This window comes from Suillus paluster, assembly GCF_016628075.1.
Source record: "Suillus paluster strain FC165 chromosome Unknown EDB91scaffold_216, whole genome shotgun sequence".
Taxonomy (NCBI): Eukaryota; Fungi; Basidiomycota; class Agaricomycetes; order Boletales; family Suillaceae; genus Suillus; species Suillus paluster.
Window position 1 is genome coordinate 1 of NW_024537776.1, and position 16,078 is coordinate 16,078.

Consider the following 16,078-nt stretch of genomic DNA (forward strand, 5'->3'; position numbering starts at 1 on the left):
CCGTCTACAAAATAATCTTAATTCATCGGCCCACCTGTCTAATATGATATATATCTGGGCCCACCCGTCTATGTGATAACAAGCACCCTTGACATACCCGGCTATTTGATACACATCTACCTTGGTAAACCCATCTACATAATATCCAACTACCTCGGCCCATCCGTCTATTGAATATTCATGTCCATCAGCCCACTCATCTACTCTACATATTCCCTACATGGGCCCACCCGTCTCCATCAGGAATAATAACACTCCTGGCCCATCTGTCATAGTCGACGATATATCTACCTTTGGCCCATGGTCCGCTGGCCCATATCATACGGGATATTATGCACGTCCGTTCACTTGTATAATACAGAGATATGTTACTGCAACATGTGGCATTGTAGTATATACCATTGACTGATTCAGACTATCATAGTCGAAAATCCCACCAGATGCAAAACCTCTTGCGTTCATTTTGTATGCCAACAAAGCAAAATTGTCATCATTCGGTCATGCGAAAGGCTATCCAGTAGTCGCTCGCTGTGCTAATCTTCCTATTGCAATTCGCAATGGAAAAGGCTTGGGTGGAGGGCACGTTGTTGGTTGGCTGCCTATCGTTTGCTTTACTCTTCCTTATAACTACTGATGAGTTCATTATTAACACTCAGGACAGGTAAAGGAAGACAAGCAGCATTCTGGAAAGCCTGCTTTTGTCAACTTCAAGAATGCGGTGTGGCACACCTCGTTTCTGAAGATTCTTGACTGTCTGGCACCGCTATTGAGGTTTGGTTCTGCCATCAAATGCTGGGACGACGTTATTCACGTCTTCTATCCAATTGTACTAATACTATCTGCAGACTATGAAGAACAGTACATGTATTCTAGTTCCTGTAACTATTAGATTTCTCTTACATCTCAATGTGTTCACTGTTGTAGGGCTGTAATGGCATTGATTTGTGGTTTAATGGGCAAATTTCCTTGTCCTGTCTGTCTAGTGCCTCACGACGAGCTTTCAAACACTCTCAAGGTATTTCCTCTCCGCACATGCACAGAAACTAAGGCATTGCTTGCTCGAGCGTGAGAATCTTCTACATTGGACGCAAGAGAACAGATCTTGAGTTCCCAGAGCCTCCGTGATGTCGACATGAGTCTTGCTCTTATCCTTATCTTTATCTTACTCAGTCTATTATTACTGTTTTGTTTTCAGAGTTCATTCGGTGTTCTGGAGCACACCGACATTCACAGGGCTCTATCGCACGACAAACTCCACTTCAACGACGAGGGATTGTTCAGTGATCACACCTGGTCCGAACTGCAGAAATGGGTTGAACATTTGGGCCGACAGGCCACTGTCCAGATTCACAGCTTGTGAGTCATTTTTCCGCTGTACTTATGTAGGTTTTCATCTATATTGTCAGCTTTCAATCAATTCCGCATTGGCGAAACCTGAATCACTTTGATCAGGTTATATCAGTATCATTTACCGACAGAACAAAATATGAAGACATCTCTAAGGCGAGCCTAGATCATTCACTTTAATATATCATTCACATTGTTTTAGCTTATTGTATTTGCAGCACATAATGTATTCGACTGTGATACGGATCTGGAGGCATATCTCCTGCTCCGCTGTATCCGAAGCTATGTGGAGTTCAATATGTATGCTTTGTTAGAGGTTCATACTGAAGATACCATCAATAATGGCTGGGAAGCGTTGTCAAAGCTCACTGGATTGATGGATGTACGTATTTTTAGTTCAATTCTAATTCATTGCATTGAATCCAACTGTTTGGTCAGAAATACATCGAGGATACAGCAGAGATGTCCGAGAAGTCCTGGAATTTCCCCATGAAACATCTTTCGGCCCATCTCTTTGATGACATCGAGGCGAAAGGTGTTTCTCGAAACTACAGCACCAAGCCGAATGAGAAAATGCACGGCCCATTGAAAGATGCCTATCAAGATCACACAAATTTGAAGAACTTTGCTGAACAGGTAAGTGACTTCTGAATCTGAGTTTGCATATATATGACTAACAATGAATTTTTTTTAAAATCCTCTGATACAACCATGACAGCTTGATTGTGGAATACATTCGCAACAAGTTGGATCACCTTGACACTCAGAATCTCAGCATATCTGACAACTTAGAAGACCAACCCGATACTGCACTCCAGGAGACCGACAACTCAGATGATATTGATGTTGACTCGACGGAACCTACTGATGCCCAACATTTTACTCTCGGTTCAAAGCAGGCAGCAATGTCATTCACACTCATCAAGGCAGGTAGTCCGGGTAATCCAGCATTTGATAGATTTCGAATCAAGCTAAACGACTTTCTGAACCGTGCGTTTGCTGCCAACAGCATACTGTTTCCAGGTGGACGACAGATTCAACTCGTTGCGAGTGACGTGGTGAGTTGATGATGTTCAATGCTCCAAAATAACATAATCTCTCAGTCCTTTTGAATTAGATCATGGAATATCGATTCCTTAAAGTAAATTTTGAGTCACTTGTCGACTGGCGAGTGTCCATGGACTATCTTCGATGCACTCTGATGTTCCATGGCTCACCGTGATACGATTGCGTCATCTTGCAGACCGACACTGGCATCATCTTTGGCAAACTAGTGTTGATTCTCACATGCACAGTAGGGGATGTTCAATATCCTGTCACGCTTGTTCTCCCATATGATCAACCAGTCGGCATTCGTCCACAAAAGGACAAAGACTTTCAGTTTTGGCACATTAAGAGAAAGCCTAGGGCTTCTGCAGAGTTTTTCTCGGTTCACTCAATTGTTCGGGGTTGTATGATAGTAGAGGATGTCAGCAGACCTGACGAGTTTTTGATTGTTGACACTATTGATACAGATATGTTCCTTCGAATGCAGGACATCCGCAGCCAGTGACTCTTATTACTTCCGACCTCCTTATTTCCCTGCATCTGCCTTCGACTATTAGCAATGTTGGTCCTCATTATTAGGATGATTTGATTAATTTCTTACTACTATTACAATCTTCTTCTATCTTAGTATGATGCACAGCGCCTGTTACTAACTCATTGATTCAGATTCAGAGGGTCATGCTGTGTCACAATGGCCCACCTCATGTCAGGTAATACCCAACATCTGCTGAAGATTCAGTCAAGGACCTGATGAACATTACCAGATCTTTAGTTGCACGCTCAAACCGAGCATCGAGAATCGCCATTGTTGGCCCTTACCACGGAACTCTTCGATATCGAAGAAGTCAAGTATGAGGAGCTGTGGAGCAAGAAATACGCACCCAGACCTGTGAAACAAGGTGCGTCAACCAAGTCTTGACCTTCCTCTCATCGAGATGGGTGATCATGACACATTCAAGGGCAAAATCACCAACAACCCTGGTCCTATTTCTGGAGAACTTCATATCCTTCCTATGCCCTACCCCCAGGCATTGAGGATGCTCACAACTCCTCCCTTGCTCCACAAACTGGACTCTTTCAGTGTTTCATGTCATGGGGCGCAGTAGAGCTTCAATCCGATGTGAGTAGCACATGTGCCGTCCTTTGCCAGTTACTGACCTGTCTTTAGCCTCAAGATGGGGCAGATTGCATTGTCCCACAGGTGCCAAAGATGCCACATAAGGGCAGGAAAGTTGCAGCTGTCAGCCTCATCTGCATGCTCACACAGAGCATGATCATGCTTACGCCTCCTAGTCCCTTGTTCGCGCAACCCATTACACCAAACATCCCCGCCAGTTCCTCTGAGAAGGAAAATTTTGGCGACATCGCCATCATGAAGCTGAATCTCACCATCACCACCATGAAGCTGGATCACACCACCATAACCATCATGCCATGAAGCACAAGAAAGCTGGATCTTTCCTCAGGCATGTCCACCACGTCATCATGGCCCTTGACCTATGGGATCTCACACTTGAGCAACAGCATATAACAGCTGTGAAGGGCATTGTGCCCACGTTGCAAAACAAGGTTGCTACAGTTAATCTCGATTGTCGTCTTGACCTGAAGACCATTGCATTGCACGCCCAGAATGCAGAATATAACCCCAAGGTTGGTACTACTGTTTGACTATGTGTCGTTGCACGCCAATGCACTTTGCACGATAGCATTTTGCAGCTGTCATCATGCGTATTCGTGATCCCAAGACAACTGCACTTATCTTCGCCGAAGCTTGGCTTCGGTGCCAAGTTTGCCAAGTTCAAGATTCAAGACATCGTCGAAAGCTGTGACGTGAAGTTCCCCATTCGCTTGGAGGGTCTTGCTTATAGCCACGGACAGCTCAGCAGTTACGAGCCTGAGGTATGTTGGCGGCAGTTGAGGACTGTTGTTTACTCACATCTGTTTAGTTGTTCCCTGGCCTCATCTATCACATGCTCAAGCTGAGCATCGTGTTATTGATCTTTGTGTCGGGGAAGATAGTGTTGACTGGTGCGGTAAAGACTTTCATTATATCTTCTCGCATCAGTGATTCTTGGATTACTCCAAGATGAGACCGATGTGTTGGTGGATCTGGTTCGAACCCTCCGCTGACACTGTTATTGTTCTCTTCTCCACTGGGTCAGGGAAGATATTTGTACTGCATTCAACACCATCTATACGGTGCTGTGTGAGTTCAGGAAACCTTGATGTTGTCTCCAGTTCAAAACTCATTCTCTTCTTTCTGCCTTCTATCATCTTACGGCTCACACTACACCGCTCGCTGATAGGGCCACCCTGATCTCGACGACTCTCTTCGATGATGGTAGTGAGCGAGACCTATAAAACATCTTTACTGAGGGTCGAAAGACCAGGGAGCAGACGTAGTGCACGGATATTCCTCCTCCTCCCTCTTCACTGATAATATATCTCCATCTACTCAATTTTAATCGCAATTGGAATCATCATTCACGTTTTTGAACATTTCGTTTGTCTTGTGTAGATATCAAAAATTGTCAATGTGATTACGTCAGCATTTGATTGCATTTCTCACTAAGTCATTTGGTTGAGTTTACTATTGTAACCAAGTTGCAACTCCTGAATCTCAGTCTGAAGCCAATTGGGACCACGACTCAAGCACAATTCAACGGATGTCAAGCAAGTGCAGGTGAGTCTGGATTGCCACTTATTAATATCAATAGACTGCCTAATATTGTAACAGGTTCATTGTTTAAATTGGACACCTGGCTGCCGCTGTCCGATCTTTTTTATTATGTCGAGAGCAGCACACAGGTAAGTTAATATTACCTCATGTCATATTGACATCACCTGCATGCTGATTCGATTAAATGTAAGGCCATCATTCACAATGTAATTTCCCTTGTGTTTTCTTTCCTTGTGTTCGGTCCAAGTTGCACAGCCAAGATTGACTATAAATTGTGGTGGGTCCGTTGATATTTTTCGCACTGTGTTTTACTTGACTTGTTGTGATGCCTCAGCGTCCCATTGTGCACCATGACTCGGAGTCCGAGTTAGAGTACCATGATGCATCTGAATTGGATGTACCATTGTCTTTTGTGGCAGTGACCGCATCAGCCACCACTCAGTCATCAGCCTCTTTGCAGGGTGGAGACATGGAGGTAATGATGCCTTCCTTTGCTCGCTATGATTTATTAGTAGCTCTAACTTCGTGCATCTCAAGATCATTCGGTGCCTGCAACTTGAAAACCAGTCTCTCAAGAAAAATAATCGGATGCTGGGCAAGAAGAACAAAGTCTTGGCGTCCAATCAACATAGACGTTCGAGTGTGCAAGTTCCTGACGAGCTGAAGGCCTTCGACATTGAGCTCTCGACCTTCGCTCGCAAATATGGTGTTATTGCTGAGATGTTCCCACCTGAGCACCGCATTCTAAGATTGCTAGTGTCAAACCCTCCGCCCGTCATTATATCCCCTAGTTGTTATGCAACCAAGGGTGCTGAAGAACTTTGCCTTGTGACAGAGGTGTATTTGCTTCTACCGGATCACCTCCATCGTTTTGTACCGACCTCTCATTTTCAATCATTGGTATGTTGGTTTATATGCTTCATCATCCCACCAAATACTAACTGATATCTAATTTAATAAATATTGCAGCTAGAGCACCATCTCCAAGGTGGATGCTCCAGCAAGATTGGCAAAATATGCTTGATGGCAGGGCACATCTTTGGTCTGGATTTGTCCTACTTTGACCTGAGCTTCATGAAGCGGGATACCATTCCTGAGATCCAGAAGATGCTTGGAGGACCAGGTACTGCCGGTGGCCGCTCCTCACTATCAAAGTTTCCGCCCATCCTTTTCACAAATCAAGAGATGGACCCCACAATGTCCATGATTTTTGGTAACTGGGAACCACTCGCAAAGGTAATTTTTAAGCTTGACTCCATTCTTTAAATTGTGCTAATGGATCTATTACATAGGCAATTAGGATCGTGATGTTCAGAAAGAATTCACTAGACATTCCTGGCTGGCCACGCGCTAAGTGCAATGCTCAAAAATGGGGCACAATGTCCTGCACTCCTGGCCTTCTTGCATGGGGTTGGGTCGCAGTGAGTTCTATTTCTGCTATCATTGATCCTCTAGATCAGCATCTAACTACTATTCTCTAGTTGATCTTCATCCTTTCTTCCAACACTTCATTCATGAAAGCTGGAGTTGGCGCGAAGTCTCAGCTACCATACGCTGCCATGTTCACAGCTTATAAGCAGTTGTGGTAACCCTTTGGGACCAGCCTCGTATTTGCACTATCCGCAAAAAGATTGATGCCTACGTCTGGCAATCATCCTCGACTTCCAATATCGCAATGTCCAATGCTGAAGGTGAAGATTTTACCTCTGATCTGATGCGTTTGGCCATCGCAAATGCAGGGCATAAGGAATCCAACAACTTTCCTGGACCTCCGACTACCGACAACAACTCTGTCAATGACATTCCTGGACCGGTCACACCTACTACACCCATGATTGCTCCTTCAGCACCGGCCATTGTCCCTTCAGCACCAGCCATCATGGCACTTGCCCCTGCAAATGCTACCACTGCTCCCAATCCTGCAACCACCTTGCCGGCTATTCCAGCCCCTGGACCACCTGTGGCATCTGAGCCTGCAGGAGCGGCTGCTGCCACTGCGGCCTCTGAAGACTCTGAAGACTCTGGACCTTCAGCAACGGCTGTTGATTTAGAGGTTCCTGGAGTACCTGATGATGTACTGGTGGTAGTGAGCACCCCATCTTCTGGTCGTCGGGGCCGAGGAAGGAAGGCGGGGATGCTGGCACCTATATCTAGTGGACCGGCAAGTGAGCAGGCTGCAGGTCGACCAAAGCGCACTCGGAAGAAGTAGAACCACTACCTACAGACTGCTACTTTACATGTTCGTATTATTTGATATGTTTTGTTGATTCAGAGGATCACAGTGCTGGTTTGCAATTGAATTTACTTGCTCTCAATCATGTTTCAATTAGAATGAAACCTGCCTGTGTGTATTCCAACGTCATTGAAACCCAGTTAGGATATTTAGATAAGCTTTTGAATCTAGATCTCAAGGTATCAAAAAATCAACTTGAACAGTTGCGGCCGACGGTCAATATTGCGAACTTCGTTGAAACCTCATTGGAATTACCATTGTGACATAAACTCAATATTGTAATGTGAAATGTAACATAAATGTAATGTCACACTCTTTTATTGCAACCTATTGGGACCTCGACTTGTCATTGGATCATTGCAACATGTTACAAGGTGACGAAACCCGATTAGGAAATTTCCGACATCTCCCCACCCTCAACTATCAATTTAGCTCATTGTTGAACATTCCCTCATGGCAACCTTTTTCAATCGGGGGCATGCCCCACAAAGAGGCAGAGTCAAGTGTGTCAGCAAGGCAGACAGTTGTGGGACGAAAAGCACTGTCAGACTCACCGGTGTTTGTTAAACATATTCGGAAGAGCAAGAAGAATCCGCCACCATATGGTGCCCAGCACCACCAGGATGCACTTTGGGAAGGTGAGCAACCTCATTGTCATGCTTGCTGACTTACTCAACAAAAGCAGGTGGGAATGAAGCACTCCCTCCTGAATGGTGGCAGTTTAAGAGGCTGGACGGTACAACAGACTATCAAGATAACTCATTCATGATGCATTCATGGAACTGACCTTTACCAGGGGTACGCCTAGGTGAACGACAAATGTAGCACTAGAAGTGAGGGACTCATGCTTGAGCTTAGATTATCCCTGGAATCTTGTTGTTTCCAGATACAAATGGCATATATCACCACTCGGTCTGTCCTACTTCATCAATCACAACACTCAGACCACATCATGGAAGAAACCAATGCCAGAACGTCCATCAGGGAGCTTGATGCCGGAGTGCATTATTGAGGGTCACTCCAAGTGCATATGGAGTCTTGCTTGCTTGGGCGCCAATTGCAATATCATGAGTACTTCGGAAGACGGTTCCATTCAGCAGTGGATGAGAGATGGAGGGCCTGTGGGGAACCCTTTGAATGGTGACAGAGGAGTGGTAGGCTCAATGGCAATATCTCCAGATGAAATGATGGTCATATGCGGAAGTCCAGATGGCAGGCTACGGTTGTGGAACATCAAGGAGGGCAGCATGGTCTGCAACCCATGGGAGGGGCATAATGCTCCAGTGACGTGCCTCAATTGGTCTCCCAATGCCCTGGAGATAGTAAGTGGATCGTATGACGGCACCATACGACACTGGAACACAGATACTGGGCGATAAGTAGCACCAGCAATAGAGACCAGTCACGGTTGGGTGTATGCTGTCAAATACTCTCCACAAGGTGACAAATTAGCAAGTGGCGGTGAGGACAAGATGATCCGTGTGTGTTCAAAGGATGGCAAGCTGCTCATCAAGATCAAGGGACATGAATATGTGGTGCTGTCATTGTGTTGGTCCAAGGATGGCACACACATCTTCTCCTCATCAGCCGATCGCACAATCTGAAAATGGTGGTTGATTGATGGGTAGGAGCTTGTGATTTTTTGAGGTCATACCAACAGTGTCATGTCCATCAGTCTATCCCCAGATGAATACCATCTTGTTAGCACATCATGTGATTACTCAGTTCGCATATGGGACCTCAAGACCAATCAGCCAGTTGGAGACCCACTCTTGCATAATGATGGGGTCGTGGCTCTTGACATTTCAATTGATGGAAAATACATTGCCAGTGCTGGAGTTGATGCAAACATTTATGTATGGAGCATGGAGGCTGTGCTCACACAGCAGGATGAAGATAATGTGAGCATACTTTTGTGTTGTCAGCATCTTTTCTAAGTGGGTTTTGGTTGGTATTCAGAGTGCTAATGATGGCAATACAAAACCCAACGTGAAACTCAAGGCAAGTTAGCTCTGCTTCTCTTTCACACAGCATCTCACTTTTTATCAGGGACGTGCAACCCGACCAAGAGATGTGCACCAATCAATTATTAACTAATTTTTCAAACACTCATTCATCTCGTTAGAACTTTGACCCCCTGCTGGTCTCTAGACAGCGGGCAAACAACAGAGGGGTGGCAAACTATGTCAGTATAACTTTTCATTCCTGAGCTCTCGCAAGGTTGATCCTGATACAGTGCAATGACTTCTGGAATACTGATAGGAACCGCACACCTCATCACACAGCTTCACCTACCATAAACCCATCATCCCCTACTCATTGGTGCAATCTATTCAGTTCGCTGAGTTTCAACACTCCATCTGCAGATGTACCCCAAGCCATACCGCTCCAGCCCAGGCATTGGAATTTTAGATCTCCCAAAAGAATCTCGAAGCAGCTTGTCGACTCGGTTGTTGCTCCTTGTTGCGAGGATGACATGAGTCACTCATCACCACTAATATTCGCCTGTTTCTTACTATTCAAATAAATTTGCAGAGATATGGCATCGCTCCTGAGACTGACGAAGAAGCGGCGGCAGCTATGCAATGCCTAAATGACAACAATGCTGACAATTCAATGACACCTGGACAACCTACAGTGGGTGCACAAGGGTCTCAAGGACGACCAATACAACAAGGCTCAACTGGTGAAGCGGGGGACATTGTCTATGAAGGAGTGAGCTGCTGTGGGTTTTTCTTTGGTTGTTGTCATCCTGCCTTGCATCAGGCATGGGTTTACACCTGCTGAAACACTGTTTGTCATCCAATGATAGTTGTCTCTTTTCCCTTTTGTGTGTTTACAGGCGATTTCACCCCTGCTCGTGCCATCCTATGTACATTGAACATTATATTCGTTTAGATGACCCTATGCAGCAATGCTATTGTCTCATTTCCGCATTATCCCTAATCACTGTTGTCTTACTGACTACTCCATCCTGGTGGGGCCATTTATATTATACGCCAGTTTCTCTAATCTGGCTCGAATCAGCATCATGTCTCTTGTTCATGACCAAACTTTCTTCACCCTGCTCAGACCCCTGGTAAATGTCAGCAACACCATGTAAATGATTGACTTGGTATTATATTACATATCTCGCACACTACTCTGGCACCAATGAGTACACCTTCTTTGACCCCAGTCAATTAATAGCACCTTCCCATAGTGCATCACAGCAATCTTATGAGTCATAGGGCAGTGGAGACCACATCTTCATTCAGTCCATCCATGCTGAGCGAGTTCCCTGATTCTGGATTGTGGATAAGCAGATGGCATATCTGTGGGTTCGTATTTAGTTCATAGTTAGTCAACGTCTATGTCATTCAATTAGAATTGTTAATCATCATTGATTAAATCATGTGCCTAGGACTGACAAGTCGATGGTGCATCTGAATTACATCAAAGAAAAGGAATTTTACCAGCCTCTCCTTTGCAATTATGTTTAATATAACCGCTGTGATCCTCTTCATTGCCACCTAATCAAACACGGATCTATCTTCGAGTGAGTAGTGACCTTCAAGGGAGACTGAACAAGAGATGCAAGATCTCGGAGATGTCTTCAGCAGGAGGTAGCATATCATAAAATAGCACAGTCGATATTCCAGCCTGTAATATAGAGACCGTCACAACTGGCCTCATTGAACGGCAAATATTTCAAGTCGATGACTAACACACTACTTTGGCAACGTAGGTACCTGAACCATGTATGTTTGACCTTTGGATTGGACACATTCCCCCCAAAATTGGTGACAGCTGAGTCTGAACTGACTGTAAACTCAGGCTCCTCCCCACCACTGCTGGAGAGGTAAGGGCGGTGGTCTACTAGGGCAGTAGTACCACGCTTAGTAAACCAGAAACATGCGCAAATCTTTCAAACCCAGCCCAACCTCATCCACACAACCTCTCCACCAGTGGCTGGAACAAAACGCTTGTAAACAAGGTCAGCCACTGTCATGAAACCCAGAAAGAGACAGCGGAGTCACAAATATGTAAAAAAAAAATCGTGAAATATATAGATTATATAGTTGTTCCCAACATATTATCCTTTTTTGTCTTATGCTGGCTGAAGCCCTAGCTTCTCTGCCATTCAAGAGAAGCTCTGAAATCATTTCAGCAAGAGACAGGCTATACTGTCATTCTATTGCATTAAAACGGGCTAAGTGTCAGTGGACAGTGATGCATGGGGGGTGCTAAGTGTGGGCTGCATTACCTTCTCACCCAAACTGGCAGTGTAATCACCTCCTCATATTAGGCCTCTCCACACTATTCCCACACATTACATTTCCGCATTTTTCAATCACACAGTGTGGGAATTACCCCACAACACCCAACACATCACCCAATATGGTATACCCCACAATTTCAATTATTCCCACACCCTCCCCACCTCACTGCAGCTTCACCACCACACCACAATAGCTCCCCCTGTATATATATGTAGTAGCTTGGTATATATGTGTATAATACAATATAATAGACTGCTTTTTGTTTATTTGTGTGCCTGCTCCTGCTCCAGGGGCCATTCAAAATAGGGTAGGGTACAAAACACTTTCGCATTTTTGCCCCTTTGATAGGGAAGTGTTCCAGGGCATTCAGAACATGTTTAGGAGCATACATGAAGAGATTACCGTCTTTATTTGACCCCCTGAAATGCCCTACATCAATAGGTACAGTATATGCATGGAAAATACAAAATAGGTTCGTGTTTTTTTTTTGTTTCTAGCTATATGAACTTGAAAATATTGTCCCCAGCATCTATTTAACAGTAGGAACAATGTATAAGGAGCTCAGGACCATAGGACAAGATCTTGTTGTGTAGTGCATCCCCCCTCTCCTGGTGGTTTACCCCCTGTGAAAAAATTTCCTGTAGGACCAGACCTCAATTGAGGTAGGGGGTATATTTATATGTATATCTGGAGTAGATATGCTAGCTATATGATTGGTAAACCACCAGGAGAGGGGGGATGCACTACACAACAAGATCTTGTCCTATGGTCCTGAGCTCCTTATACATTGTTCCTACTGTTAAATAGATGCTGGGGACAATATTTTCAAGTTCATATAGCTAGAAACAAAAAAAAAACACGAACCTATTTTGTATTTTCCATGCATATACTGTACCTATTGATGTAGGGCATTTCAGGGGGTCAAATAAAGACGGTAATCTCTTCATGTATGCTCCTAAACATGTTCTGAATGCCCTGGAACACTTCCCTATCAAAGGGGCAAAAATGCGAAAGTGTTTTGTACCCTACCCTATTTTGAATGGCCCCTGGAGCAGGAGCAGGCACACAAATAAACAAAAAGCAGTCTATTATATTGTATTATACACATATATACCAAGCTACTACATATATATACAGGGGGAGCTATTGTGGTGTGGTGGTGAAGCTGCAGTGAGGTGGGGAGGGTGTGGGAATAATTGAAATTGTGGGGTATACCATATTGGGTGATGTTTTGGGTGTTGTGGGGTAATTCCCCACCTGAGTGACACCTATTCCCACACTTGTTAGTAACGTACATAGTATAACATATTTGTTACTAACGAGGGGGGCAAACCTACGCTGCAGTACTTCAGCGATAGCTGCAACAATCAGCAGTGACTTCAGGAATATTAAGAGGGCAGGTAAATAACATATATATAATATAAATAACATACATTATATAAATAACATATCAGGCTATTGATTTGTCATCTCCCTGGATATCTCCTTTAAAACACTGCCGCTACGCCTTCTGATGGTTCCCACGCCCCTCTCTTTCCATCTCCACATCGTCCTTGACGACGTGCTCACTATCCCGCTCATTCCTCTCCCAACTCTAGCTGTTCTTTTGGTTTTAGCTTGTCGACACCCTTGCATTCTACGACACTCTTTTCCTTCTCTCATTGCCCTGTATAATCTCTTGCCAGGAGCTACAAGGTATGTTGCTGTCCTTATGCCTCCTGACACCTCTAACGCCTCCAATGTCTCTCTCTTTCATGCCCTGCATCGTCCTCGACAATGTGCTCGCTACCGCAGTCATTCCTGGCCCAGCTCTACCCGCTCCTTTTGATTGCTCCAACCTCGTGTTGATCGGTCTTTGCCAGCGTTTGCTTTTACTCTCCATGCGACGTGTCCTTGCCCAAGTCCCGCGCTACCATGATCACCACGCTACCACGATCACCACGCTACCATGATCACCATGCTACCATGATCACTGCGCTACCACGATCATGTTCTTCCTAATGTGACGTGAACCTTTTTTTCAATCAAACGAGCTTGACCCTGATGATTATTGCGCTCAGTGTTATCATTACTGTCCTATCAATGTGTCTAGAAGGTGCATAGTACTAGTCTGAATCCGAATCCGAGTCTGAGCTTGAGCTTGAGCTCAACTCGTCATCAGTGTTGACAGTGGCTTTACTCTTGGGTTGTGAAACGCGAGCCCTGGCTTTCCTTTGCACATAAACTTGTTCCCCATGTGCATGCCGATCCCGGTTATCCTTCATCCTCTTGACAAGCTCCTCGTCTGAGAGAGACACCCACTTGCACAAATCAGACTTGAGAGCATTTAACAAAACCTGAACCTGCGCTCTTCCACCAGCCTTCGAGGGATTTTTCACCCCCCCGGCAAGGGCCACTTAGTTAGCTCGACACCATGACGTTCTACTATAGCGCGCTCGTAGTTTGTATAATTCATTTTGACTTTGCCTGACACATTCTTTTCCATTAAGATAAATTCTTTGATGAATTATGTTAGTGATGGCACGAGGGGACACCACGAAGCACATACCAAGGTTATCTTGGATAAGTTCACGGCATTCACTAATAAGTTTGTTGAGCAGCCATTGACAGTTAAGTGTTACATGTTCATCTTTGAGACAATCAGTAGGCTACAAGATGAGGACAAAGATAACATACCAAGCTTGCTAATCACGAATGCTTCCAGCTTCAGTCCGAGATGCTGTGGCTCAATGCCTAGCACATCCCGAACAAATTTTTGAGATTTCTCTGTAAAAAAAATCTTTGGTTCTGCAAGATCTTCAATTCTGCCGTGTACTGCCACATAAAACCCCTCCAGACCAGTGCGTGCATGGAGACCCATCCACTGAGGATAAATTTCAGTTGTATTAGTGGTGGTGTCTCAGACGGTAAATAGATAAATGAAGATGTGCCAGAGACGGCGGAGACAAATGAGTAGACAGAGGGCAAACGAATAGATGAGAGATGCCACGAGGGCAAATGAATAGACGAGAGATGCCATGGAGGGCAAACGAATAGACGAGAGATGCCACGAGGGCAAATAAATAGACGAGAGATGCCACAGAGGGCACAAGAGAAGTGACAGGGACAGACGGATAGACGAGAGATGCCACGAGGGCAAATGAATAGACGAGAGATGCCATGGAGGGCAAATGAATAGACGAGAGATGCCACAGAGGGCACAAGAGAAGTGACAGGGACAAACAAATAGACGAGAGATGCCACAGAGGGCACAAGATACTGCGACATACCTCATGATCCATGGATGTGAATGCTGCATTCACATCATGTTTGACGGCCTTTGGGTTTGAGCGTGCAGTACGGTTCTTTTCTTGGCGATCCTCGAGAACACAGGCATTGTAAGCTTGCTTTTCAGCAAAGGTTAGCTTGCGATAATCTCGGAGTAACGTGGCCTTGTTTTCTGCGATGAAGGCCGTAAGTTTTGTGCGATCGCCTCTGCCTAAGCCTAACGAAAGATTTGTGAGCACCAGTGTTACTTTGCAAATTAAATTATTACACTGACCTTCATTTTCATCCTTGAGTTGGGCTTTGACAAATGCGTTCCAGGAGTTAACACCTCTGGTCTTCTGTAGCATGCGACTGCGAAGAAACAGTTGGTTTCTGTTCCACTTCACTGATCTACAAGACAATTAATATATATCAGCAATAAGATATTTATGATGCAGACTCGCCGGCCATGTTTTTGTGCTATGTCAGCAGCCTCTGCTTTGTACGACTCCTTGGCAGTGTCAATATCATCAGCGAGTGCTTTGCGACAGGCACGCTGTTGAGCCTTTTGGGTCGCCGTCAGTTGTGCACGCACTCGATGAATTTTAGGAGTCAGACGAGGAACCATTGAAGTCAAGGAGTGAATGGCAGCAAAGTTTTATACATTTCAAGTTCAGGGACAAGGACAAATACATGAAGTGAACCGAGATATTGTGAACGAAGCAATATGAGTGGTCCATCATATGCGAGAATGGAGCGAAGCGAAACAACTAAGTCCAGACTAGATTGAAGGTTAGTCAGGTTGAAACAGAGTCCAAACGGGCGGAACTCACTAAGTTTATGGTCACGACTTGCACTAGCCATAATTTGAAGCATGTTGTGATGGCGTTTTTCTGGGATATCAAGCTTCACAAGTATGGCCTTCCAACTGCTTACTTGGTATCCTTCAACCTGCTGGATGCAGCGCCAGATCTCGTCCTTAGTACTGTGGTGAAGGGAAAGGCCAAGAAGTGCACTGTCAATTTCACCACAGATACGGTCATAACCTGCATCGCGAGTCGACTGAACGGGACCTGGATCAGATGTCATGAGGTAAATGTGGTTAGTGACTGAAACTCCGTCCTTGTCGCCGCGCAACATGGTTTTCATTTGCACTGCATTTCCCGCCTCATTGCCGACCAGCTGTTTTTTTTTTCCCTGTCAAAATCCGTTAGTTGTCAGGACATTTCTCAGGGTCAGAACACCCACATTGTGACGTTTGTG

The 16,078-nt window shown here is 44.9% G+C and overlaps 4 protein-coding genes across 4 annotated transcripts; 3 read left to right on the forward strand and 1 right to left on the reverse strand.

Moving 5' to 3' along the window:
- Window positions 1-220: 220 nt before the first annotated feature.
- EDB91DRAFT_1240362 (uncharacterized protein) lies at window positions 221-3,108 on the forward strand (the record flags this gene model as incomplete). Its single annotated transcript, XM_041322009.1, has 13 exons — window positions 221-391; window positions 425-604; window positions 662-802; window positions 890-1,065; window positions 1,093-1,126; window positions 1,196-1,356; window positions 1,407-1,503; window positions 1,550-1,729; window positions 1,786-1,983; window positions 2,115-2,405; window positions 2,465-2,518; window positions 2,591-2,895; window positions 3,069-3,108. The coding sequence occupies 13 exons, from the start codon at window positions 221-223 to the stop codon at window positions 3,106-3,108; spliced, it is 2,028 nt and encodes a 675-aa protein (XP_041169083.1).
- A 771-nt stretch (window positions 3,109-3,879) lies between these two features.
- On the forward strand, window positions 3,880-4,620 carry EDB91DRAFT_1240363 (transcription factor TFIID-domain-containing protein; the record flags this gene model as incomplete). The annotated part of the gene is made up of 5 exons (XM_041322010.1): window positions 3,880-4,044; window positions 4,101-4,112; window positions 4,165-4,293; window positions 4,341-4,422; window positions 4,562-4,620. The coding sequence occupies 5 exons, from the start codon at window positions 3,880-3,882 to the stop codon at window positions 4,618-4,620; spliced, it is 447 nt and encodes a 148-aa protein (XP_041169084.1).
- A 779-nt stretch (window positions 4,621-5,399) lies between these two features.
- On the forward strand, window positions 5,400-7,283 carry EDB91DRAFT_1256769 (uncharacterized protein; the record flags this gene model as incomplete). Its single annotated transcript, XM_041324225.1, has 6 exons — window positions 5,400-5,549; window positions 5,612-5,974; window positions 6,044-6,310; window positions 6,367-6,495; window positions 6,556-6,600; window positions 6,678-7,283. The coding sequence occupies 6 exons, from the start codon at window positions 5,400-5,402 to the stop codon at window positions 7,281-7,283; spliced, it is 1,560 nt and encodes a 519-aa protein (XP_041169085.1).
- A 6,660-nt stretch (window positions 7,284-13,943) lies between these two features.
- Window positions 13,944-15,225, reverse strand: EDB91DRAFT_1064650 (uncharacterized protein; the record flags this gene model as incomplete). The annotated part of the gene is made up of 5 exons (XM_041314728.1): window positions 13,944-14,065; window positions 14,118-14,198; window positions 14,246-14,467; window positions 14,829-15,047; window positions 15,105-15,225. Coding segments are annotated over 5 exons (765 nt in total), but the record flags the coding sequence as incomplete, so codon positions are not given.
- Window positions 15,226-16,078: the final 853 nt, after the last annotated feature.